Source organism: Nannobrachium achirus (assembly GCF_963921795.1).
Source record: "Nannobrachium achirus genome assembly, chromosome: 10".
NCBI classification, from domain to species: Eukaryota; Metazoa; Chordata; class Actinopteri; order Myctophiformes; family Myctophidae; genus Nannobrachium; species Nannobrachium achirus.
This window is the reverse complement of record NC_137819.1, coordinates 5,884,405-5,910,454: the sequence shown is the minus strand read 5'-3', so window position 1 is coordinate 5,910,454 and position 26,050 is coordinate 5,884,405. Positions and strand designations below refer to the sequence as shown.

Genomic DNA, 26,050 nt, shown 5'->3' with positions numbered 1-26,050 from the left:
AGGTTAAGAAACATTGTTCTTAACTAGATCAGGGGTCTTCAACATTTTCAGGCCAAGGACCCCTTAGTTGAGAAAGAGATGAAGCAGGGACCCCCACAACCTTTTCATAGATTCCATATAATTTCATTGTTTGACAGCACAATCATCAGTGTATTTTGGATTCATGTCAATTTGTGTTTTCAGATATTTAACCACTTGAACCGTCAATACTTAATAAACTTGACCTGTCACTCTGTACTTAGTCTGCTCTTTTCCCCCCTACACCAAACCTCTTTGCCAAAAAATAGCAGATCTAGGCGTTGTGAGCTTGTAGATCTGCTATTTTTGGCTAATGTTCTCCGAATATGGCCGCTAGGGTTCAAGTGGTTAATCTAATGAAGGAGAAAAAAGGTTTCTATCACACATAGATTTGGACCCCCTGTAGTAACTCTGAGGACCCCCTAGGGGTCCCAGACCCCCTGTTGAAGACCCCTGTGCTAGATCTCACAAGATCTAGTGTGAGCTTGTAGATCGGCTGTTTTCGGCATCCAACCATGGGTAGAATCCGGCATCGAGGCACCGCCAAAATACATTTTTGTCAACCAAATCAACCGCAGATTTACACTACAGTGCTTGAGTTCTTGCCCTGATGAAGACCTTCACTGGTCATAACATGTTGGCTTGTTTATAGCAGGGGTCTTCAACAGGGGGTTCGGGACCCCTAGGGGGTCCTCAGAGGTACTACAGGGGGTCCTCCAAATCTTTGTGGGATTTTTCTCCTTTTTTACATTAACCACTTGAACTCTAGCGTCAATATTCGGAGAACTTTAGCGGAAAAATAGCAGATCTACAAGCTCACAACGCCTCGCGCTGCGAGGTTTTGTGAGCTTGTAGATCGGCTATTTTTTGGCAAAGAGCTTTGTTGTAGAGGGGGAAAAAAGAGCAGACTAAGTACAGAGTGAAAGGTCAAATTCTTTTTTAAGTATTGACGGTTCAAGTGGTTAAATATCTGAAAACACAAATTGACATGATTCCAAAATACACTGATGATCGTGCTGTCAAAAGATGAAACGATATGTAAGTAGGTTGTGGGGGTCCCCGCTTCATCTCTCTCTCTCAACTAAGGGGTCCCTGGCCTGAAAACGTTGAAGACCCTTGGTTTATAGAATAAAATGTGTTTTAACTTTAACTTCCTCTCCTCCACATTTTTTATGTGCTCTTCTTATTTATTTCCCCAAAACTGTACACTTGCAAACTCCAACAAAGTCGCAGACTGAATGAGCAAAAATATGAGTGCCTTTTTTTATGAGGGATTTGGCCACAGTAGAGTTGAACATTGTTGAACAAACAGTATACAATGGTGATTATACAGACCAGTAAGACTCCCTAATCGGGAGATAAGCGACCGTAGGTGGCTTATCTCCACAAATAGGGCAAAAATGTGTTTTTCCCAAATCTTCCTGATCCATGTTGATGACATGAGTGTAGACATGCTGTGTAGTGATATTCGTGATTTTAGGGCAAAAACTGTAGGAGCAGTGTCCAAAAATGTGTTTTAAAAATCGACCTGAAGGTGGCGCTAGAATAGGGCCATGTGAGAAATGAGGGGTGGGGTCTCCGCGTTGCCTTGGCGGACGAATAGGTACCGTCCCCGGCTCTCCCGGACGCTCCTAGCCCGAGTTACGGCATTTTATGTGCGCTGCAGTGGCAGGGGGTCCTCCACTGGGGGCGCCACCACTTTTGCATCCGTTCTGGAGCACCAGGAGTCAGTGGTCCCCGGGAATTCCCCGCGAGCAGCCCCGTTGGGGTGGTCATTTGGTCATTTTTGCACATTTGGTCATTTTTTACATCTGGGGGTCCCCCAGGGACCTGGGGGTCCCTGGGGCTCCGGGGGTCCTTGGAGGTTGTAGTTTGGCAGGCAAGGAGTGTGTGTGTAAAATCTGGCATGGATCGGGTCAACGGGTGCGGAGATATAAGCAGGGAAAAAGTGTGACGTGTGACGTGTGAGCACATTTGGTCATTTTTTACATCTGGGGGTCCCCCAGGGACCTGGGGGTCCCTGGGGCTCCGGGGGTCCTTGGAGGTTGTAGTTTGGCAGTCAAGGAGTGTGTGTGCAAAATTTGGCATGGATGGGGGCAACGGTTGTGGAGATATGAGCAGGGCAAAAGTGTGACGGACTCACTGACTGACGCACAGACAGCCCGTGGAGGTTTTGGTAGTAAATGCGACCTACGGTCGCAATAAGATGTGTGAGGCCCTGTCTTGGCATGGTGTGGTCTGTCTCATGTGGAATGAGAAAAGGAGAGACAGCACAGCAGTATAGTTTATTACACACTGTCTTCACTCACAGCGGTAGTTTATTAGGCTACAAGGTTTTGGTCTAAACCAGTGTTTCTTAACCTTTTTTTCTGCCTGGGCACACTTTTCATGTCCCAAGAATCCATGGGCATACCAACATAATACGGGGGTGTAAATATCGTCAATGCCGGTTGACGATAGTTTCAAATTTGTACGTTTCTTCGCAAATGTAAAGCCCTGCTTCATCATACGAGGCTGTCGCACAACAGTAGTGAAAACAGCAGATCTACTGGCACACAACGCCTCGCACCGCGGGGCATTGTGTGCTTGTAGATCGGCTGTTTTCACTGGTTTAAATCATTTTTAAAATGATAAATACAATACTGGCTTTCAAGCAGTTTCAAGGGGCACACTTGACCCTTCTCAGGGGCACACCAAATGTCCCCAGGCACAGTGGTCGAGAAACACTGGTCTAAACAACCTTCATCAGATACCTGACGTAGGTTGTTGAGAAAAATTGTATCCTAACAAACTAGTGCCTGTAATTGAAGACTGTGTGAGAGAGACTTCCATTTCTCTCATGCTGCACTGGTTGCCTGCTCCTATGCACCTGTCCCCGTATGACTTGTGTGCAAAAGGACTTTTATCGACATAGTTGGGGCGAATCCGATACTTCCGTGACCGCGAGAGCAAAGGTCAGTTTCTCAGTGGTTTTGTCAACTATGAAGGTTAAATAACAAATTGAGTTCCCATGTCCGTCGCAAAAATGCGGGCAAAATGTCTGACTGCTAGTGTAATTTTCAGTCTCTTTCACTTACTATACACTATACTATAAAGGAAACAATGACTCCCAAAAAAATCTGCTTTAAGTGGGATGTGAGGGGTCAAACTAGGGGTTTTAAATTATTCTGAATCCATTGCAAGCATTTGTTTTGCACAAAAAACATTCCTTGGGCTAAAAACGGACAACAAAACTATGGTTTAGTGATGAGTCATCACTTTTCAGTCTTTTGGGGTCCGTTTTTAGCCCAAGGAATGTTTTTCGAAGTATCGGATTCGGCCCCAACTAACAGAGTGAGAAAAGGCGGTAAGCGATTGCACTTTACACCGGAGTTGACCTGGTCTATAATATGAGTCTGAAGTGCCCAGCCCTGATGTCATAAATACAGTTGTGTTTCACTAAATGGTGCTGGAGCCACTTTGAAAGCCTGGGTCATTGTGTTGACCCAGATAGTAAGTAATGTTGTGAAATGGCACAAGCCTGATTTATACTTCACTGTATGACAGTGTGTAAACGAACCATTACTAAACCTGTCCCTTGTTCTCTACCCACAGAAAAAGGCCGAACTGTTTCAGAAAGGTAGGTCATCTCTTGATTGTTTAAAAACAAAGAAAACGTATGTTAATCTATCAATACATGTTGTTCTATCAGCCTTAAGGCCTCTCCATACTTTGACCGAAACCGCAGTTTTCGGTCAAAAGGTCCTTTTCTACCATAAAATTATATCCCTCGGGACTTCTGAAAAGCATTGGACCGAACGAGAGTTCGGAAATTTGCACGTCGGAAAACACAACTCACCGAACATTTCGGTCGAAGTATGGAGAGGCCTTTAGGGCTGATCAGTGATCACCCTCTCTGTGCTTGTATCCCTCCCCTCCCTCACCCAGGGCACATACAGGCTGGGTCTGTGATCAATGTTAAACACAGCTAAATGGATCATCACTTTTCACTTGAATCTGACTACAGATATTTAAAAAAAAATGTGATGAGATGAGATCAGTGCAAACATATGGACAAAATCACACAAAAGTGGATCACTTCCTCTATAGCAGTGGTTCTCAACCTGTGGGTCGGGACCCCCAGGGGGTCGCCAAACTATTTTGGGGAGTCCCCAGATGATTAACTTAATGTGCAACATTGTTTTCTCACTCAACAGTAAACAAACCAACATAAAGTTTAAGTGTACAGAGGCTATCTGCACATTTCTAAAGTGGCAATTGAAGGACTTTTTAATGCCTCTTAAATGACAAATTAAACATTGGCCAAATTGACAAACTTTGCGAGGCAGAAATTGTGAAAATAGCCGATCTACATGCTCACAACGCCTCGCAACGCGAGGCATTGTGAGCATGTAGATCTGCTATTTTCACAATAGAACTGTGTTAAATAAAATTGAATTCCTCAACTCTTCCTCAAAGTGCCACTGCTCTATAGCTACATCATTCTTGCTTGAGACGTCAACACTAAACAGTTGCTGTTTACATTAAGCTCTACTGACCAGCAGATGTGTTTGAATTGACTTCTGCTCTGTTTTTTGCTTTCTTTCTCCATGCTCTTTTCCTCCTGGTTTCCAGAGGAGTACTGGGGTCAAGGTAAGCAGCCATCTATTACATTTTGTTTTAATATTCTGGGTATTGGGGCGCCCGCTGGCCTAGTGGTCAAGGCGCATACCACATACTAGGCTATGATGCCTGCTGGGTCGCCGGTTTGATTCCCGATCCGGACGACCTTTGCCACATGTCATTCCCCATCTCTCTCTCCCCATTTCCTGTCAGTCTACTATCCTATCAAATAAAGGCATAAAAAAGCCCAAAAACAAATCTTAAAAAAAAAAATGGTGTGGTGGCAAATACAGTCCATCAATTATCTTCTTCTTCTGTCGACCATTTCCCGTCGGTGTCGCTACTGCTAGGCCTGTCACGTCTAATCACAATTAGTTGACATTATCGCGATTATTTGACATAATCACAATTATTTTGTAAAAATCATCATAATCATTTCCATGAGTGTGTAGATCGTGTATTTCCACCATCAATGTCCTTTCTTAAGTACGGTATAAAGTTGTCAAATCTGCCATGTGCAACTTCAAAGCCTACAAGCCAAACAGAAATGTAATTGACAGCGAAAAAAAAAAAAAGAAAATTGTTAAACGCAATTATTTGAGTGACAATTAATCGTCACGTAAAATGTCATAATCGTGCCAGCCCTAGTCGCCACTGCTACTGCTCTCTGCGTCTTCCTCTGTCACTCACACTGCACCCATCATACAGTCCATCATCAATTGTGATAAATCTGCATGCATGCGCGTATGCATGGATATGCTATTCATTATCTGGGTTAGGCAGGTAGTGGACCTAAAGCAGAAAAACATAAAAAAAACTATATAATGCAGTTAATTTTACTAATATCTTGAGTAATATCGATATCGAGGTATTCAACAACGTTATCGGATATCAAAGGTTTTCCTAATATCACCCAGCCTTACCGTATACCCTATTAGTTCATAATCTACAGTGAGGAATCTGTTTAGACAGAATAACCGTGTCTGCCTCTGTGTGTGCGTGCGTGCGTGCGTGCGTGCGTGCGTGCGTGCGTGTGTGTGTGCGTGCGTGCGTGCGTGTGTGCGTGCGTGCGTGCGTGTGTGTCTCGGTGTGCGAGCGACACTATGTTGCAACCTTATGTTACTTGTAACCTTACCCCTGTCACACGAGGTAACAGTGTATCCACAAGTTCCCAACGTCCCATCGTGCATTGTGGAGTGCAGACTTCCATTTTTCTCATGTTGCACTGGTTGCCCGCTCCTATGCACCTTTCCCAGTATGACTTGTGTGCAAAATAGGGATGGGACGATAAGCGATATTATTGTAAATCGTGATAAAAAACACTCACGATAATCGTATCGTGGAGATTTAATTTATCGTGATATCGTCCTCCGTCATGCACTGGGATCAATTCACCTTTTATTTGCAGAGCTGCATATCCGGTACCATTTAAACCCTCTATTGTTAAAAGGTACTTATAATATACGTACTCGATACAGTCTTTTTTTTCTCACTTTCTATCAAATGTCTGCCAAAAAAATAGACAATCTACAAGCTCACAACGCGTCGCAAAGCGACGCGTTGTGAGCTTGTATATCTGCTTGTATCTGTTATTTTTTGGCAAATGTTCCGCCCCAGGATAATGGAGTCCCATCGTGCATTGTGCAGAAGGTGGGCGTCAGTTCCATGAGCTTGTATGTCAGCTGTTCCACGGATGTGTCCCACACATAAGTCTACAGTAAATTCCCGCGGAAACAGGTGCTGCTATTCACATGGCAGATGTGATTGTGTCCTGGGAAAAAAAGCAAACACCAAATCCATCCTCGGTCCATAACAACAGGGCTGGTCAGGGGCGTCACAAGGGGGGGGGGGGGGGGGGGGGGAGTGGGACTGAGTTACTAGGGCCCAAGGTGGAGGGGCCTTAATTATTTTATACTTTAGCTATCACAGTGCACTGAGAGCCGCGCTGCAAGCTTGTAGATCTTCTATTTTTGAAAAGTCGTGAAAATGTGTGCAAATCTTTGAATATATTATGTATTTTTTAAGCAAATATTTGTAACTCCAATTTTGCTTCTGGGGGGTCCCTGGAACGAAATATTTTGAGATGGGGGTCCGTGGCCAAATACATATCATTTTGGGGGTCCTTCACATGAAAGATTTTGAGCACCTCTGACATAGAAACATATTTTTTTTTTTTTTTTTTTTACGTAGAGGATTTGAAATATTCAAAGACTTGCAAATGTTCACGATTTATCAAAAATAGCAGATCTACAAGCTCGCAGCGCGGCACTCGGTGCCGCGCTGTGAGCTTGTAGATCTGCTATTTTTCAATAGTTAAACGCACAAAATGATGCGTAATAATGCGAACCAGTCTAAAAGTGTTAACCCCTCCGCCTATGAAGAACATTCAGTTCGAATCCGGGCTCCCCCTGAGTTAATGTCAAAGAGTCCTTGGGCAAGACTCTGAACCCCTAATTGCTCCCGGTGAGTAGGTTGGTGCCTTGCATGGTATCCTCCGCCACCGGTGTATGAATGTGTGCGTGAATGGGTGAATGTAATGCACAATCTCTGTAAAGCGCTTTGGATAAAAAGCGCTATATAAATGCACCATTTACCATTTACGCTCTTGATGAGTTCCAGAGCAGGGATGGCATGAAAATATGAACAAAATGAAAATTACATGTCACGATTATAGTTCAAAAATCAAAAAATCTAAAATGCATAAAACTTAAAATGCCACTTTTCATAACCACTTAACATAGCAGATCTTATTTTTTTGGCAAAAGGGGCGAAGGAGTGAAATTCAGGTCTGTTTTTTTTTAAGTACAGAGGGTTCAAGTGGTAATTTGCAGCTCAGCAAAAGCTAATTCGTCCTAATGTATGATGGAGGACGATTTCACGATGAATTCAAATCTCCACGATACGATTATTGTGAATTTTTTGAGTGTTTTTTGTTCTTCATCTCCATAAACAGTAACAATAATTATCGTCCCATCCCATAGCCCAGAGGGACCCGAACCACGTTGTTGAATAAATCTGAGGCGTCTGAGCAAGATCACTGTGCGCTTTCCTTTTTTTCCGCTGAATAGTCAAACGATGTCCAGCACACCTACATAAGTTGGATGTGTAGATATTAGGGGTGTAACGATACATTTTAATAGCGATTCGATACATATCACGATACATGGTTAACGATACGATACATGGACGATATTGGTTCATTCATGGCGATACGATACGATATAGTAGCTATTTAGCAAAGACATTAAATCTGTGTGAAAGGTGTGGATAGTGCAGGTTTTAAAGGGAAACATGTATTATTATGGATATAATTAAGTAAACACAGTGATTATCTGCCAAATACCTGGACATTGTATATTGACAAACCTGCACCTTCACATGAACCCAGAGATTACACACATTTATCGATAGACCAGTGTAGTTATATGGAATTGAAAAGTAATTAAACCCCTCTTTTAAAAATGTCTTCTTAAAAATGCTAAATACAATGCACAAGTAGGTAGTATCGATACAATCGATTCTTTGCACTGCCGATTCGATACGATACAAATTCAAACGATACGATTCGATTTTAGCTGTTGTCATTTCGATATACTTCGATTTTTTAAGTTAAAAACGATATTTCGATGCAGTTACTATATCGTTACACCCCAAGTAGATATTTCCTTTGAAAACATGGCTACTACAAAATAGCACTGTACCAACACACACACACACGCCACGCACGCACGCACGCACGCACGCACGCACGCACGCACGCACGCACGCACGCACGCACGCACGCACGCACGCACGCACGCACGCACGCACGCACGCACACACACACACACACACACACACACACACACACACACACACACACACAGAGCTTGTAGTGGGAAAGTTTTACTGATTCTACGTATGTGTTTTTCTCCACCACCCCTAGTGCTGAGAGAGATCACAGATCCCTTATCTGACCACCTAAGCACATTACCCCAACTGTATAACCAGTCTCGTCCGGTTCTCTGGAAGGCCCAACCATGCCTCAAGCTGTTGCCTCATACCCAGGGGAGTCTGAGAATGTTCCACCGGCTCCAGACTCATGAGCAGTGTTGATGTCGTCGACTAAAACTATGACGACATTTTTTTGTCGACTGCGTTTCTTTTCACTGACGGAAACTAAATAAAAACTAAACAAAAACTAAGCTGTGATGACTAAAACTAAAGACTAAATATATTGACAATTTCGTCAACAAAATAAAAACTAGACTAAAACGTCAGGGAGGAGAAAGTCATTTTATGTTTGGTTGCTCTCAGGTGTTGCTATAGCTGAAAATAGCCGATCTACAAGCTCACAACGCGCGTTGTGAGCTTGTAGATCGGCTATTTTCAGCATGCAACCAAGTGTAAAATTACGATGACTGCCAAAATACATTTTAGTTGACTAAATCAACTGTAGATTTAGTCAACTAAAATCTCATGATGTTAAAGCCATACTGTGTAAGATGCCCAACTAGTGGTCATTAGCCCTATAGCAAACCGCGGTCGCGTCTGCGTCTTTCGGACGTTTTTCGTACCTTCAGACCCCCGCGTCTGCCTCCACCTCGCTGAGATCTATCTTTTAAGGGGTCCCTTGTTCCTGTGCGTTCAGTAATTCCAGAGATACGGACTCCTTCACCCTGCCTGGTAGGCGAAATTACCTAGAGAAGGTACAAACGGGCGACAACAAATATGGCTGCCATAGCGACCCCACTTCAAGATGCGCTGTGATTGGCCGGCAGTTGTATAACCCTCGCTGTGATTGGCCGGTAGTGTGATGACGCAATTTTGGCGCGAGATCCGGTCCACGGCAAGGATCTCAGTTTACATACAGAGAAGGCTTTACAGGCTGAAATTCACGGCGCGGATCTTCTAAAACTTTTGTGATTTAATAGTTAGGAGAATTTTAAGATTTGTTTTATAAAAAAAGTTACATAGTACAACTTTAAGTCGACTAAAATTAGACTAAAACTAAAACTTTTCCGGTGACTAAATTATGACTAAAACTAAATGACATTTCATTCAAAAGACTATGACTAAAACTAAATGACATTTCATTCAAAAGACTATGACTAAAACTAAATCAAAATATGCTGTCAAAAACAACTCCGCTCATGAGTACCTGTTGGCCGTCTCACTGGAGACTGTGGGCTCTATTATGATCCAGGTCTTATGCCTTATGCCTTAACTTCTTTGCCTTTTTTTTAACTATATATACATGATCCAGGTCTTATGCCTTATGCCTTCACTTCTTACTATATATACATATTTTTTTTAATATTTCAAATAGCTGATCTGCAAGATGTAGATCAGCATTTGAAGTATTTTTTTTTTTTCAAAATAGTAAAAAAAAGGCAAAGAAGTTAAGGCATAAGGCATAAGACCTGGATCATAATAGAGCCCTGTATGTCTACAAGTCCTCCGGGCCTGCTTTTTCTACAACGTTGGCCTTACATGGCTGCTCGCTGGGCCCCGCGCCTGTGCGTGAAGCACAACGCCAGGCCCCATATGACTGCTCGCTGAAGCCTAGCTCAGGGGTTCCCAAACTTTTTTTTTGTCTCAGGGCACCCCATGAATATATTTTTTTTAAATCCGAGGCACCCTACATTATAATTTTCACTCCCAGCACCTTATATTTATAGCATACCTTGTCCAAAACCGTTCGTTTTGTATTTATCATCTATACAATGTACTAAACTAGTGAAAACAACAGATCTACAAGCACACAACGCCTCGCATCGCGAGGCGTTGTGTGCTTGTAGATCGGGTGTTTTCACTAGTTTTGTGCGACAGTCTTGTATGGTGAAGCAGGGCTTTGCTTTACCAAAACCGTACACATTTGAAACTTGGAGATACGAGGTTTCTGCCCGACAGTGACGATATTTTAGTGATTATGTTGCGAGGAAAACATTGAGATAATAGCCATTTTGGTTAGAACTGACTGAAAATAACTTTGTATTTCAAGTTTAAAATGATATTAAATATTTATATTTTTTGTGTCCAAATAAATTCCAAAAATCATCAAATGATCTCTCGGCACCCCTGGACTGCCGTCGCGGCACCCCAAGGGTGCCCCGTCACCCACTTTGAAAACCCCTGGCCTAGCTAATGACGTAGAAATCCTACTTAATTTATGGACTCCATAGCGGAATTGAAACTCTCAAAAGATCAGCAAAACCTTGACTCAGAAACCATGTTAAAAGATAATAGAAAACATTTATTTACAGCGCTGTAACAGTCACACACAACATACACATACATCCTTCACCAACGACAGACAAGACAGGACTGCCTTGCCCTCCCTCTCACAGTTCATTATTTTATCTGCTAAAACAAAAACATCTATTCCTTCTCTTTCCCTAGCTCATTAAAACGCCAAGAACCTTATCTCTTTCTCACAGTCGTAAAACAAAGAGCCACTATGTGGCACCCTGACCTCCTTACCTATCCTCCCCTCTTCCCTAGTCTCGCAGCTGAGTCTCAGGGTCAGCAAATAGCAGTCAACAAGATATAATAATATATTTCATTCACGTCATGCCCCAGAGTGGATTTGGAAACCACTAGGTTCCCTATTCCCCCGTCTGAGCTGGCCGTGACTCAGTTTAGGGAACCGTTGGGTACCTACTTCCTCTTCTCATAGCAACTGCATAGCAAACCCAGAGAGAATAAGAAGTCCTTGCATCCTGCTTCAAACTGTCATTCTCTGCTGACCCTGTTCATGAACAGCATTATTAACCCATTCAGAACGGGTACACTATATTGCGTATCATTATTTTATGCTTTAACTATTGAAAAATAGCAGATATACAAGCTCACAGCACGGCACCGAGTGCCGCGCTTGCGAGCTTATAGATCTGCTATTTTTGAAAAATCTTGAAAATTCGAATTTTGACCCGATTCTATAAGTGTCTTTTGAATCCTTCTAAGATTTTTTGAAAAACCTGTTTCTATGTCAGCAATCTGGCCAGCCATCGTCAAAGAAAAGGTCCCTTTCACTTAAATGGAGCCCAGTTAGTCTGTTCTTGAGAGACTGTGGTGCTCAAACCTTTTCATTTGAAGGACCCCCAAATATTATGATAATATGAATATAATATGATATTTATTTGGCCACGGACCCCCATCACAAAATATCTAGTTCCAGGGACCACCCAGAAGCAAAATTTGAGTTACAAACGTTCCCTTTGAAAATACATATATTCAAAGATTTGCACACATTTTCAAGACTTTTTCACTGGTTAAAGCATTCAATAATTCTAGGCCTTTAAACTCTTTTACTTTGTGAACATACAGTGTTGTGGAATAATATGATCCAAGTCAGACAGACTGTTGTTGCGACCGTCAGGTCGCAGTTACTACCAAAACCTCGACAGGCTGTCTGTCAGTCTGTCCGTCTGTCAGTCTGCCCGTCACGTCACACTTTTCCCCAACTCATATCTCCGCCACCGTTGCCCCAATCCATGCCAAACTTTGCACACACACTCCTTGCCTGCCAATCCACAACCTCCACCCCTCCCGGGACCCCCGGAGCTCCAAGGACCCCCAGGGACTCCCTGTCGCCGCCGCCAAAAAGTGCTAAAATGACCAATGACCACCCCAACAGGGCTGTTCACAGGGAATTCCTAGGGACCACCGACTCCTGGTGCTCCAGAATGGATGCAAAAGGGGTTGCACCCCTAGTGGAGGACCCCCGCCACTGCAGCGCACATAAAATGCCGTAACTCAGGCTAGGAGCGACCGGGAGAGCCGGGGCCGGTACCCACGCACCCGCCTCGGTGGCGCCAAGAGAGCCGTCAACATGAATCTGTCCCATATAGCGCCACCATCAGGCCCATTTTTTCAAACACATTTTTGGACACTGCTCCTACAGATTTTGCCCTAAAATCACGCAAATCGGTACACAGTATGTCTACACTCATGTCATCAACATGGATCTGTCCCATATAGCGCCACCATCAGGCCCATTTTTTCAAACACATTTTTGGACACTGCTCCTACAGATTCTGCCCTAAAATCACACAAATCGGTACACAGTATGTCTACACTCATGCCATCAATATTGATCTGTCCCATATAGCGCCACCATCAGGCCGACTTTTTCAAACACATTTTTGGACACTGCCCCTACAGATTTTGCCCTAAAATTACGCAAATCGGTACACAGTATGTCTACACTCATGTCATCAACATGGATCTGTCCCATATATTTTTTCAAACAAGTTTTTTGGACACTGCTCCTACACATTTTGCCCTAAAATCACGCTGTGACCTGACGGTCGCTTATCTCCCGATTAGGGAGTCTTACTGGTAATATGTCACAATGTTTATTCAGCAGTCATGCAGAAGCATCCAACCCATGGGTCACAGCAAGTTAGGCTGAACCATAGAGAGCTCAGCCCTGGAATTTGCAGCTCAGCAAAAGCTAATTCATCCTAACGTGTGATGGAGGACGATGTTTTTTTCTTCATCTCCATAAAGAATAGTAACAATTATCGTCCCATCCCATAGCCCAGAGGGACCCGAACCACGGTGTTGAATAAATCTGAGGCGTCTGAGCAAGATCACTGTGCGCTTTCCTTTTTTTTCCACTGAATTGTCAAACGATGTCCATCACACCTACATGACAAATAGTCAAACATTAATGTCCAACACACCTACATAACAAATAGTCAAACATTAATGTCCAAAACACCTACATAATTTGGATGTGTGGATGTTTCCTTTGAAAACATGGCTACTACGAAATAACACACTCACGCACGCACGCACGCACGCACGCACGCACGCACGCACACACACACACACACACACACACACACACACACACACACACACACACACACACTCACAAACCCCAGGGCGAAATGTCCCGTCATGTCAAGACGACCTAGTGCAAAAACATCACCCTCCCTTCTCACCAAAACACGTTACTGGCTCGCGTGTTTACCAGATACTTGGCACCAGAGTCTTGGCACGGAACAGTGGCTGCGTTGGAGGAGACCTTTAGAACAATAGGTTAACACAGTTCACACAACAGTGGTCCCAAAAAGCCCATAACAAGAGTTGTCTTGTCTCTTGTGAGTTTTCCGCCACAAGCGTCTTTGATACTGCATATTTTCCACCTCTGTTTAGCTGTTAACTTCTCTTCTGATAAATGTACTAGCTCAGTGGTTCTCGGCCCTTTCAGGCCGTGAGTGACCCCCTAAAATAATCATATTTGAACTGGGGACCCCCCCCCCCCGCTCCCCCATTGTAGGAGTTACATTTTGTTTGACTCAGTTCCACAGATAGATATTGTGAAAATAGCCGCTCTACAAGCTCACAACGCCTCGCAAAGTGAGGTGTTGTGAGCTTGTAGATCGCCAATTGTAATTAATTTTTCCTCTTGCTTATATTATTTGACAATTTGGCCAACCAGTTTATATTGTGTAGTTTGTTGTCTTTATATATTTGTCACTGTCATCTGGGGACCCCCCCCCCCCCTCCCCCCCAAAAAAAAAAATCATGTTTGAGAACCACTGTACTAGCTTATTATTGTTAGACTCCTTTGCCTTCTCATCATGCGTGTTTTTCAGGTTGTGCATTTCTAGGTTTACCGTTTACACACTTTGACCCTGGCGTCCCTATTTTGAGCTTGTCATTATAGAGATTAAGAGAGATATTTTGAGAGATTTACAAAAAAATAAAATAATAATAACAATAATACAATTATAATACAAAAGACTGTAAATAGCAGATCTACAAGCTGGCAGCGCGTCCCTGCGTAATTTTGTTTTGAGATGGTAGATGGGCTATTTGAGATATTTTTGAGATGGTTAATGACAAACCTTGAAACCTAATTAAATATATTTTTTAATATTGTGCATTGATGATGTTTCTCCATGTTTGACTCTCTCTCTCTCTCTCTCTCTCTCTCTCTCTCTCTCTCTCTCTCTCTCTCTCTCTCTCTCTCTCTCTCTTCCAGCTTATGTGAATTACATTGACACTCGGCCACAATCCAGGGAAGACTCATTATTAGGTTAGTAAAATGTGTAGTGTGTGTGTGTGTGTGTGTGTGTGTGTGTGTGTGTGTGTGTGTTTGTTTGTGTGTGTGTGTTGTATCATCCAGTTTACATGCCTACCTACAATATACCGTTAATATCTGGGATACTCATTTATTCTTTTCTAAGCTGGAGCATTTCTAGATTCAATATTGAATACAATGGTCAAATATATATAATTTTGGGGGTCCTTGACATGAAAAGGTTTGAGCACCACCACTGACATACTGTAGAAACATGCGTTCAAAGTATTAGGAGACATTTATAGAATCAGGTCAATAATATTCAAAGATTTGCACACATTTTTTAGCAGATCTACAAGCTCGCAGGGTGGCACCCTGTGCTGCGCTGTGAACTTGTATATATTTGTATATATTGTATATAGCTATTTTTTAAATAGTCAAAGCATAAAGTAATTGTTGAAGTAATAATGTGTTCCATGCAGTGCAGGAATTTCATGAAGGCCATGGCCGCCGTTGCCCCTCAGTTTGGTCTTGTGCCCCTCAAACCAATGGCATGACCAAACCAATGGCATGACCTGAGGCCACAGTGGCCTTACAGTAGGACTTTCTCCTCTGCCTCTTTCTTGTCACTATGTAGACAGTAGACACCTGTGTCTCTTTCTTGTCATGTAGACACCAGTATATTTGGTTGAGCGTCTGAAATCTAAACTCCCCATCTTTAAACCAATTAATCCAGTGACTTTGATTGGTGCAGGGCTGAGCATGGATCAGATTGTAAATACCATCATTTATCTATTTCACTGCAGTTTATGTTATCATCCCTAACCCTAAAAATGCAACACATTCTTTCAATGGACTAAAATCTTGTTTTATTTGATGGCCTTCCCGCCCTGGCATTTTGCCTTTGTGCCCTCAAGAAATGGACAACACCAAAGGCCGAGTGGCCTTGCCCCTAAAATGACGAAGTTCCAGGCCTGGTTCCACGTGATGAATTCGTGGCCACGGCCCCAAGTTTCCAGTCTGGTCTCTGAGAGATGAGTGTGCTCTATTTCCTGTTGCAGCCGGCAGCCGGTCTCTTAAAATCTAGAATCAAGAATTTAATCTAACAGAATCTACTACTGTTGGCTGTCTGGTAAAACAAGAATCTACCAGATAGATTATTTGTTTTACCAGACAGCCAACAGTATAATAACTGCTGTTGGGTCACTGATAATGCTGGTGGCTTTTGGCGGGCAGCGTTTTGTCAGCGAGATTGCAGCAGTGTCAATTGAGGTTACACACGAAAGTGGGGAAGCCCTAGTGCAGAGGTCTTCAACAGGGGGTCCGGGACCCCTAGGCGGTCCTCAGAGTTACTACAAGGGGGTCCTCCAAATCTTTGAGTGATAGAAACTTTTTTTTTCTCCTTTTTTATATTAACCACTTGAACCCTAGTGTCCATATACTGAGATCTTTAGCCAAAAATAGCCGATCTTTTGGCAAAGAGGTTTGGTGTAGAGGGGAAAAAGAGCAGACAGTACAGAGTGAAAGGTCAAGTTTATTATTGACGGTTAAATATCTGAAAACACAAATTGACATGAATCCAAAATACACTGATGATTGGTCATGCTGTCAAACAATGAAACTATATGGAATCTATGAACAGGTTGTGGGGGTCCCTGCTTCATCTCTCTCTCAGCTAAGGGGTCCTTGGCCTGAAAACGTTGAAGACCCCTGCCCTAGTGTAATATTCCGAATACACAGCCGTCAATAAAGTGTTCACCCAATAATGAATTCCTAATGCCTCATTCACACTACAGATATATAGTTGAACGTTTTGCTTGGTAATTCAATGTAATCTCAATGGAAACCAGCTTTAAAGGCTGGGTGTGTCGGCTGTCCTTGGAATCCAGCCTTTAAAGCTGGTTTCCATTGAGATTACATTGAATTACCAAGCAAAACGTTCAACTATATATCTGTAGTGTGAATGAGGCATAAGACTTGGGGTTAGATATTGTCCTCTAGTTTCGTATCCCTTTGAAAGAGCTGGCAGAAAACGCGGGTTGACTAAAATATCTCCACTTTTCCACAAGCTTCACACCAGGGACCTGCAGAGAATGTTAGAGAGGCAGGGGTTGACATTTCTAAAAGGGCCTTTTGATGGAAATATCAAAAATAGCCGACCTCCAAGCTCACAACGCGTTGCAGCGCGACACGTTGTGAGCTTGGAGGTCGGCTATTTTTGGTGCTTCACACTGAACTAAAACATAATCAAGTGAATACTGAGAGTTTGGACAAGGCAATTTGTGTTTCTTTCACCATAGTAAAGACTGCAGTCATGGTCTGGTGAGGGCACTTTTTACAGAGGGATAAAAGGGCAGGGGCTCAAGCCCCCTTTGATGTCTATATGTGTGCACGTGCCTGCTTCACACAGACTTCACTCTCTCTGGGCGAGAGGCCCCGGAATGAGTGCAGGACTGAACATATCGAAACTTGCTTTGCGGAGCACAAACGCATGGGGCACACAATTGGCAGGTGGTGTCAGGCACGTGCACACATAGACATGAAAGGGGGCTTGGGCCCCTGCCCTTTTATCCGTCTGTAAAACAAGTGCCCTCTCCAGACCATGAATGCAGTTTTTACTATGGTGAAAGAAATGTAAATGCCCTCTTTCCGTGCCATACCTAAAGGCAGCATTCAAGAGAATCTTCTTGTCCAAACTCTCCTGAACTTGAATGCAGCATCTTATGTTGAAAGAATAAGCCTTATTCACGGCCCGCCCACTAAGCAAATTTCTCAGCATCCCCCGGGTGCTGACATCAATTTAGAAGGGGAAACTATAACAGAAATAGTTGGACTTTAAGCCAACAAATCATTATTTCGAACGGTAAAGTCAATTATAATGCTTTGTGCCTTTTACTATCTTGTGTTCTTGATCATGCTAGCCGTATTTTATACTTTACTATTCGGAAATTGCATACAATTTGCAATTTCTGTGTTAACTCTATAGGCTATAGTAGGATTTTCCCCTTCAAAATGTGACTTCAGCACCCGGGGGATGCTGAGTGGGCGGGCCGTGAATAAGGCTTATTGTCCTCTCTGCGTAGAAGCCAAGCATCGAAAATAGCCGACCTCCAAGCTCACGACGGTGTGAGCTTGGAGGTCTGCTATTTCCGATATTTTCACCAAAAGGCCCTTTTAGAAATTTCAGCCCCTGCCTCACAAACATTCTCTGCACGTCCCTGGGTGGTGTGATTAATTACCCCGCACCAATCGCAATTGCACCTGTTAATTGTGTGCCCCATACGTTTGTGCTTCCCAGACACACGTGTGTCCTCAAAGGAAGTTTTCATATGCTCAGTCCAGCAGTCATTTCATGTCCACCCCCGTCGCTGACAGATCTGTGTTCCGTGCCAAGCATCTGGTGCAGAGTATCTGGTTAACATGCAAGCCAGTAGCGCTTTGGTACGGGAGAGAGATTGATGAGGGGAACTTTGGGAGAAGGGAGGGTGATGTTTACCGCTATAGGTCGTCTTGACATGACGGGAAATTCCGCCCTGGGGCTTAGCTATTGCCCAGTTTCTTAGGCCACCAATGTTCCCAAATCAAATGTTCTAACATTTAGTAAACAGATATTGAAGACAGATATGGTATTCATGGCGTCCCGAGAAGCCAAGACAAACACCAGACGGCATGGAAGGGGGGGGGGGGGGGGGGGGGGCTTGACGTTGGGGAATATATACCAGGGCTGAGTTCTCTATGGTTCAGCCTAACTTGCTGTGACCCATGGGTTGGATGCTTCTGCATGGCGGCTGAATAAACATTGTGACATAATATTAGGGCATTCACTAATAGTGATTTTTAGAATTATTCGACCTCAAAGTATTCGAATAGTCGAATATTCGACAGGACTGGCCAAACTGTCAAATATTAAGTAAGCAAGAGGCGAACATTGTGAAAATAGCCTTTCTACATGCTCACGCGAGGCGTTGTGACCATGTAGATCGGCTATTTTCACAATATTTATCTGCGGAACCGAGTCTCATTAAATGTAATACCTACAATTCCAAGTGCTTGTCAGGGTGGGGGTCCCCAGTTCAAATATGTTTATTTTGGGGGTCACGGCCTAAAAAGGTTTGAGAACCCCTGGTATAGAGCATTAACAAATTCATTCACCAGGGTCATTGACAACTCATTCTTATGACTTCCTATCTAGCCAAGCTTCATAAACTATATCTTTTTTAAAGAGAAAACAATAAAAAAAAAAATAATTACATTACGGTGAACAACATCGAATAGTGACTTTGATATTCGAATATCCAGAATGTTTGAATAGTTGGTGAATGCCCTAAGACGTATTACAACAGTCTGTCTGACTTGGATCATATTATTCCATGATATCCCACAACCTTAATTAGAATCGCCCCAAAAAATAGTGTGTTTGTGTGTGTGTGTGTTTCCATCTGTAACTCCACGTTCAGCAGTTGTTCAATTGTCTAAAAAACATAATACAAAAATCAATAACGCATGTACCTTGCCCAACATCAACTTTATCACCTTCAGATGTGTCTCTACTTCTCATAATCCCCAAATGTTTAAAATATTTTCCCAAATTTTGGCCTGTAGGCGGCTGTCCTGTGATGCGATTTACATCACAAATGGGCGTCAACAAGCAGCGCACTCCCAGTCCCAACTAGGGATGTCACGATACCAGAATTTTAGTAGTCGATGCCAATACCATTGAAATTCCACGATTCTCGATACCATTTCGATACCACGGTAAAAATAAAAAATAGACAATAAATCCCATGTAGTTCAACATACACTTCTTTATTAGAAGTGAACAACAAACAACAATACTAGTTGCATGTAGCTTTAAATGATTAAAATAAAATACTGTGCATGTAGCCTAAAAAAAATGTATCATTAATAAAATAAAAGTGTTGGCTGTGTGTGTTGCTGCTGCTGGCTTTGCTCTGGCCTGTCCTCCCTGTCAAAGTCCTCCTCTGGCTGATACTGTGAAAAGAACATTGAGATTTCAGTTAGTAGGTGTAGGTTAAGAAAGACTACAGCAACACACACACACACACACACACACACACACACACACACACACACACACACACACACACACACACACACACACACACACACACACACAGAGAGAGTGTGTGTGTGAGAGTGCAAGCAGTAATTTAATTACGTGGTGAAACCCTTTTTAGTTATATTTATTTATTACAAATCATAGCCTATACAACTGCGCGCGCACACACACAGTATTACGACCGCACGCACGCACGCACACACACACACGCGCACACACACACACACACACACACACACACACACACACACACACACACACACAATCCTTTGCATTTACTTAAAAAAAAGTAAATGCAAAAGAACACTGGCTAAACAGCAATGCCAGCCTTCTCAAACAAAGAATAACGTATTATTCCAGAGTTGTTTAACGTTACGTTAGGCGGTTCAGTAAATGAGCTGCCTGGCAACTTTATATAACTTTATTATGGGGGACAGACGGGGGCTGCTCTCCGTGACGAGGCTGGAGCTGGACATAACGTTACTTTGCCAGGCAGCTCATTTACTGTGTGGGCTCACCATAGTAACGTTATTAGATATGGGCAACAATGATTACACGAGAATTCAAATGCACTCACCTTGAATTCTTTGTACAAGTCTGGATGTCGGTCTTTTTAGATGTTTCGCTAGTTGGATGTGTTCCTCCCTTTCGTCTGGACAGGTTTTTTGACGACCAACTATTAATCCCCGCTCATCCTCGAATGCAAAGTACTATACGCGACTTTTGGTTAGTTTGTCTTCTCAACTAGTGGAGGGACAGCTGTCGCTGCTGGTAAAAGACGACGCGACGCAGATGCGTGTGGCGCCGCCATGTTGCATGTTGTTGTTTTTCTCCTTAAAGCGTGGTAGTCCACGACTCGACTCCACGTCGTCACGTACACAGCATCAGAGGGTGAGGGTTGCCAGATAACCGCTCATTTACAGCCCAAAAACAACACAAAAGAAGCGGCCAGATCTGGCATCTCGGTACCAACGGTACCTCGGTACTACCGTACTTGTAGAAAAGTCAGTACCGTACAGTACCGTCACATCTTGGCATCGACTAGGTACCGAAGTATCGGTTCTGGTGACAAGCCTAGTCCCAACTGCCTGCAAGCAGAGATGGAGTGAGGGGGAGGGGGGCAGTTCCAGAGAGAGCAACATCACAGTCTGTCTGCTTCACACCAAGGGGCTGTAGGCTAGTTATATGTAAGATCACAGACATTCTAGAACGGCGGGTGGGCAGATTTGATGATGGAGAGGGCCACTATGTTTCCACACTCACTCCACTGCATATTGCTATACCGGTACGTCCATACTTTGTCAGTCCTCGTATAAAATAGCAGATCTACAAGCTCACAACGTGTCACGCTGCAACAGGTTTTGAGCTTGTAGATCTGCTATTTGTGCTTCTTTTAAATTGGAAATCCTGAAATGTAACATTTGATTTAATTTCAAAAGCATTTAGTCATACTCCTGTTAACTTCATGAACTTTATGGACTTTATTAGACTAACATTTTATTTAATACTACAATACAAGTCATTAACCCTGCAAGGCCCGAATTAATTTCTACCGGTCAAAAAATAAATAAAAAAAATCAGATGGTGTTGTAGCAGTCCTAATCACAGGAAAATGTAATGTTAAAACATTAATAATGTTTTTGTAAGGTTTTATAGCCATAAATCATAAATAGCCGATCTACATGTGAGCATGTAGATGCGAGGCGTTGTGAGCATGTAGATCGGCATAAACCATGCTCTAATTAGTATTTTGGGGATATTTTTCACAATATTAACATATGCATGTGTTCTAGACATTCTAATGATCACGAAAAAAAATATTACAGACACTTTACTTATGTTTTAGTGAGGAATAGCTTCAGTTAAAAAGTGAGATGTTGTTCGTCCAGACGCTGGAATTTCAACTTCTCTGGGAGGTGTGAATGTCAGTCTCTGTGGGGGGTATTTATATGCAAATATCGTGGCCAATGGCATTGTAATACTAAACAATAGGATTTAATGATGATGTTAATGTGAAAAAAGAACAGGAAAACTAGCTATAACATTTTTTTTTAAAATGATTTAAAAAACGTTGCCAAAAAGCAACGCTGGGCCTTGCAGGGTTAAGCTACTAAAGTAATTAAAGTGGTTCATGTTTGCATGTTATATCATGGAATAGTAACAGCTAAAATGATTCTGCCATTAACCTGTGTGCCACAACCGAAGTTGGAGCTGCATGTGGCCCTTGGGTCACCAGTTGCCCTTGTAGGTTCTAGAACAGGGGTTCCCAAACTTTTTTGTCTCAGGGCACCCCATGAATATGTTTTTAATCCGAGGCACCCCTACATTATAATTTTCACTCCCAGCACCTCATATTTATGGCATATCATCGTTGTCGGGTGGAAACCTTGTATGTCCAAAACCGTTCATTTTGTATTCATCATCCATAAAATGTACTAAACTGCGAGGCGTTGTGTGCTTGTAGATCTGCTGTTTTCACTAGTTTTGTGCGACAGTCTTGTATGATGAAGCAGGGCTTTGCTTTACCAAAAGACGTACACATTTGAAACTTGGAGATAGGAGGTTTCTGCCCGACAGTGACGATATTTTAGTGATTATGTTGCGAGGAAAACGTTGAGATAATAGCCGTTTTGGTTAGAACTGACTGAAAATAACTTTGTACTTCAAGTTTAAAATGATACTAAATATTTTTTCAAGTGTCCAAATAAATTCCAAATATTATCAAATGATCTCGCGGCACCCCTGGACTACCGTCGCGGACTCGCGGCACCCCAGGGTGCCCCGTCACCCACTTTGAAAACCCCTGTTCTAGAAGCTAGAACTGAGAAATAAGGAAGTTGCATGCATGGACTGGAGGGATAGCCTGAAAAGAGGACCATGTGTAAACAAGAAACCACAGGTTGGGCATGATTGACCCAGGCCAAATGCATGTGCAGATATATACAGGCTAAACATGAACTGTTCAATGTCAGACAGTTTTCATGAATGACAGTGAAAAAGTGAAGCTAGCTAGCTGGTTTAAAGCAGTGGTTCTCAACCTGTGGGTCGGGACCGCTAAGGGTGTCCGCAAACTATTTTGGGGGGTCCCCAGATGATTAACTTAATGTGCAACATTGTTTTCTCACTCAACAGTAAACAAACCACGTAAAGTTTAAGTGTATAGAGGGCATCTGCATGCGTTGCGAGGCGTTGTGAGCATGTAGATCTGCTATTTTCACAATAGAACCGTGTTACACAAAATGTAACTCTTAGTGCTCGTAGGGTGGGGGGGTTAAAATATAATTATTTTGGGGGTCGTGGCATGAAAAGGTTGAGAACTTCATCCCCATGCAGTTTGAACTAATGTAGAATTATTTGCAGGATAAAAAAATAAAAAATAAAAAAAACTCACTCACTTCTATGCCAGTGTGCACTGATGTATTTCCATTATGTTGCTTTCCTCCTTTAAGGTTAGGTATTGAGTGTAGGGGTTTTTGGAGCCCCCTGTAGGCAAGTATACGTAAGTAGCAGGCAAGAGGGAGAGAAGGCCGCAGTTGAGCTTGCCATGGAGTAGGTCACATCAGGACACTGACCGCAGTTTACATGGACGTGGATGACACCAGGCCTGAATGCCCAAAATGGGGGAATATGGGGGAGTTACCAAGAAAACCAGAAGACAGTTGAATGTTCTCAAGTCACGTTGTACGGCCTACGCTCTCCCGTGTGAAACCGGACCGGGGAGATGACGTGGAGAGGTTATGGACCAATTGGCGTGATATGGCGTGATAGTGATACGAGGGTCGACCAAAACATGGAAGGCAACCAATGATATCGTTGGACGTGTACTCGTGTGTTCTATTCCAGCTGCTATAAAACGATATATCAGAGGAGAGCAGAAGAGGGAAAGAGCCAGTGGCGTCAGTTCAGAAAAAGCTAAGGTATGGCAACATGACTAAGACACCAGTCATGTTGCCTTTCTTTAGCAACATGCATGATACATTCATTTATACATTCTATTTTTCCCCCGTTTCTACAGTTTCTTGGGCTGGATATGGCAGCCTAGAACAGTTGTTCAAGTGCAGCTAAACGTGTCATGTTAGTAAATGTGCCACAATTAACAATAATTAAATGCACCTGTGCAGCTGACCTGCGGAAACTGGGAATATACCATTTTGTCAAGATGGGGAGAATATAATTATAATACCTCGTTAAAGTGACCATTTTGTTAAATTTTGCATTTGTAGTTATTTTACTGTTACTCTATTTAACACCATAATAACTAGAACAGATAGACAAAGATAGACATTCATGGATTTATATTTAAAAGTAACTTTTATTTCCCCCCCTGGACCAAGGAATATCTACAAGGAACAGACAACACCCGGAAGTTGGCACGCCGGGTGGCCACTTTTGGGTGGCGGAAGTGACGAAGTGCTCATAGACGCTAATGTTAATTTTGGGTGGCCAAAGTGTCATGGCGGCGTCCCATGGAGCCTGAAATGACGAAAATGACGTTGGTGTCCGTTCCTTCTTTGATCTTCCTTGCCCTGGACCCAGGGTATGGCAGCTGCATACCCCTGCCATACCCAATTGACGTCCCTGGAAAGAGCAGAATAGGACAGGGAGAGTAGTCAGACGGAGAGGCCGCTGGGAGAGAACACTGTATTTCCTACTGTGTGCTGCGTGCTTAAAGCTGTCTGTCTTTGTAATAAAAGGAGTATATTGTACTCCACGCTATACTCTACGGCTACGCCAAGTCTCATCGTCTTATTGAGAAGGTCCTTTATCACTAGATAGTAAAAATAGCCCGTACATGAGCAGCGTGGAGGCTGAGTGATTTATCCTTTTAGTTATAACCTTACCTATGTAACCATGTGTGGCTTATATATTATCCCAGTTAAACAACCTCTTCATCCAAGTCTGCCTTATGTGTTAAGCTTTTCACTTTACAAGGAGTCCATCCATGAACGTCCATGCCTTACCCCTTATTCCTAAACTTATTTGCCATTTTTCTTTTTTTTCTTTTCTTTTTTTACACTCGGCTGACGCCTCGTGTTTCCCAACGCCTCTCGGCCGGGGTGTATAATACCCCGGTAACCACTCGCCTCTTGTGGCTTATTGCTTTAATGTACGAGTTAGAGGGATAGAATCTTGTGGGTAAAATAAGTCAACTGATTGAGCGTACTAAATAAAAAGGGAAATGATGCAAATCAGATAAGCTGTTACTTATACCATTTGCAAGATCCTCCTGTTCCTCATTTAACGCGCAGGTGTGTTTGTTCTCTACACTTGCTTCCCTCCTATAGGCTTGTCTCTGGTGACCGTGTGCTTGGGTTCAGAGAAAGGCGGCCTGTTTTACCTGTGTCACGCGTGTGAGGAACCAGTCTCAAACATACGGAAACATCTCAACTCCTCCTCACACTGTGGTAACTACTACGTAAGTGTTGACCACCTCCGCATACAGAGGTACACATTGATTGATTGATTGATTGAATACGATTAGTAGACCAGAGGTCTTCAACGTTTTCAGGCCAAGAACCCCTCAGTTGAGAGAGAGATGAAGCAGGGACCCCCACAACCTTTTCATAGATTCCATATAGTTTCATCGTTTGACATCACAATCGTCAGTGTATTTTGGATTCATGTCAATTTGTGTTTTCAGATATTTAAGCACTTGAACTATCAATATTAATAAACTTGCTCACAACTTGTGAGCTTGTAGATCTGCTATTTTTGGCTAAAGTTCTCAGAATATGGACGCTAGGGTTCAAGTGGTTAAAAGAAAAAAATAAGTTTCTATCACTCAAAGACTTGGAAGACCCCCTGTAGTAACTCTGTGTTGAAGACCCCTGTAGTAGACTATTAGTCAGAAATATAAACAGCACATGGTACACTAAAAGGATAACACAAAAAAAAGTCCTGGGGACTTGTTTCCATTGTGGTCCTAGGTATTCAATTGCACCTGTGCAGCTGACCTGCGGAACCTGGGAATATAGGCTACCATTTTGTCAAGATGGGGAGAATAAACGTTTGGAGAATATAATTATAATACCTTGTTGAAGTGACCATTTTGTTAAATTTTGCATTTGTAGTTATTTTACTGTAATTTAACAACACAATAACCAGCAAAGATAGACATAAGAGACATTCATGGATTTATATTTAACCCATTTAGGCCTAAAATTAATGAATGCTTTAACCAGTGAAAAATAGCAGATATACAAGCTCACAGCGCGGCACCGAGTGCTGCGCTGCAAGCTTGTAGATCTGCTATTTTTGAAAAAAGGTTGTGAAAATGTGTGAAAATCTTTGAATATATGTATTTTCAAAGCGAACGTTTGTAACTCAAATTT

General features: G+C 42.8%; 2 protein-coding genes across 5 annotated transcripts in view; one reads left to right on the top strand and one right to left on the bottom strand.

Moving 5' to 3' along the window:
- The window catches only part of LOC308293363 (uncharacterized protein), a 525,181-nt gene that overhangs the window by 371,096 nt on the left and 128,035 nt on the right, over window positions 1–26,050 (top strand). For 3 of the 4 annotated variants that reach the window (XM_080735843.1, XM_080735842.1, XM_080735846.1), the window contains exons 3-6: window positions 3,613–3,637; window positions 4,633–4,650; window positions 14,600–14,653; window positions 25,004–25,134. The exons of the other annotated variant lie outside the window; for it this stretch is intronic. In XM_080735843.1, coding sequence (XP_080591969.1) covers window positions 3,613–3,637; window positions 4,633–4,650; window positions 14,600–14,653; window positions 25,004–25,134 — 228 coding nt within the window. The remainder of the gene's footprint in view (window positions 1–3,612; window positions 3,638–4,632; window positions 4,651–14,599; window positions 14,654–25,003; window positions 25,135–26,050) is intronic. 4 annotated transcript variants of the gene reach the window in all.
- The window catches only part of LOC308293361 (uncharacterized protein), a 196,317-nt gene that overhangs the window by 154,007 nt on the left and 16,260 nt on the right, over window positions 1–26,050 (bottom strand). The window lies entirely within an intron of this gene.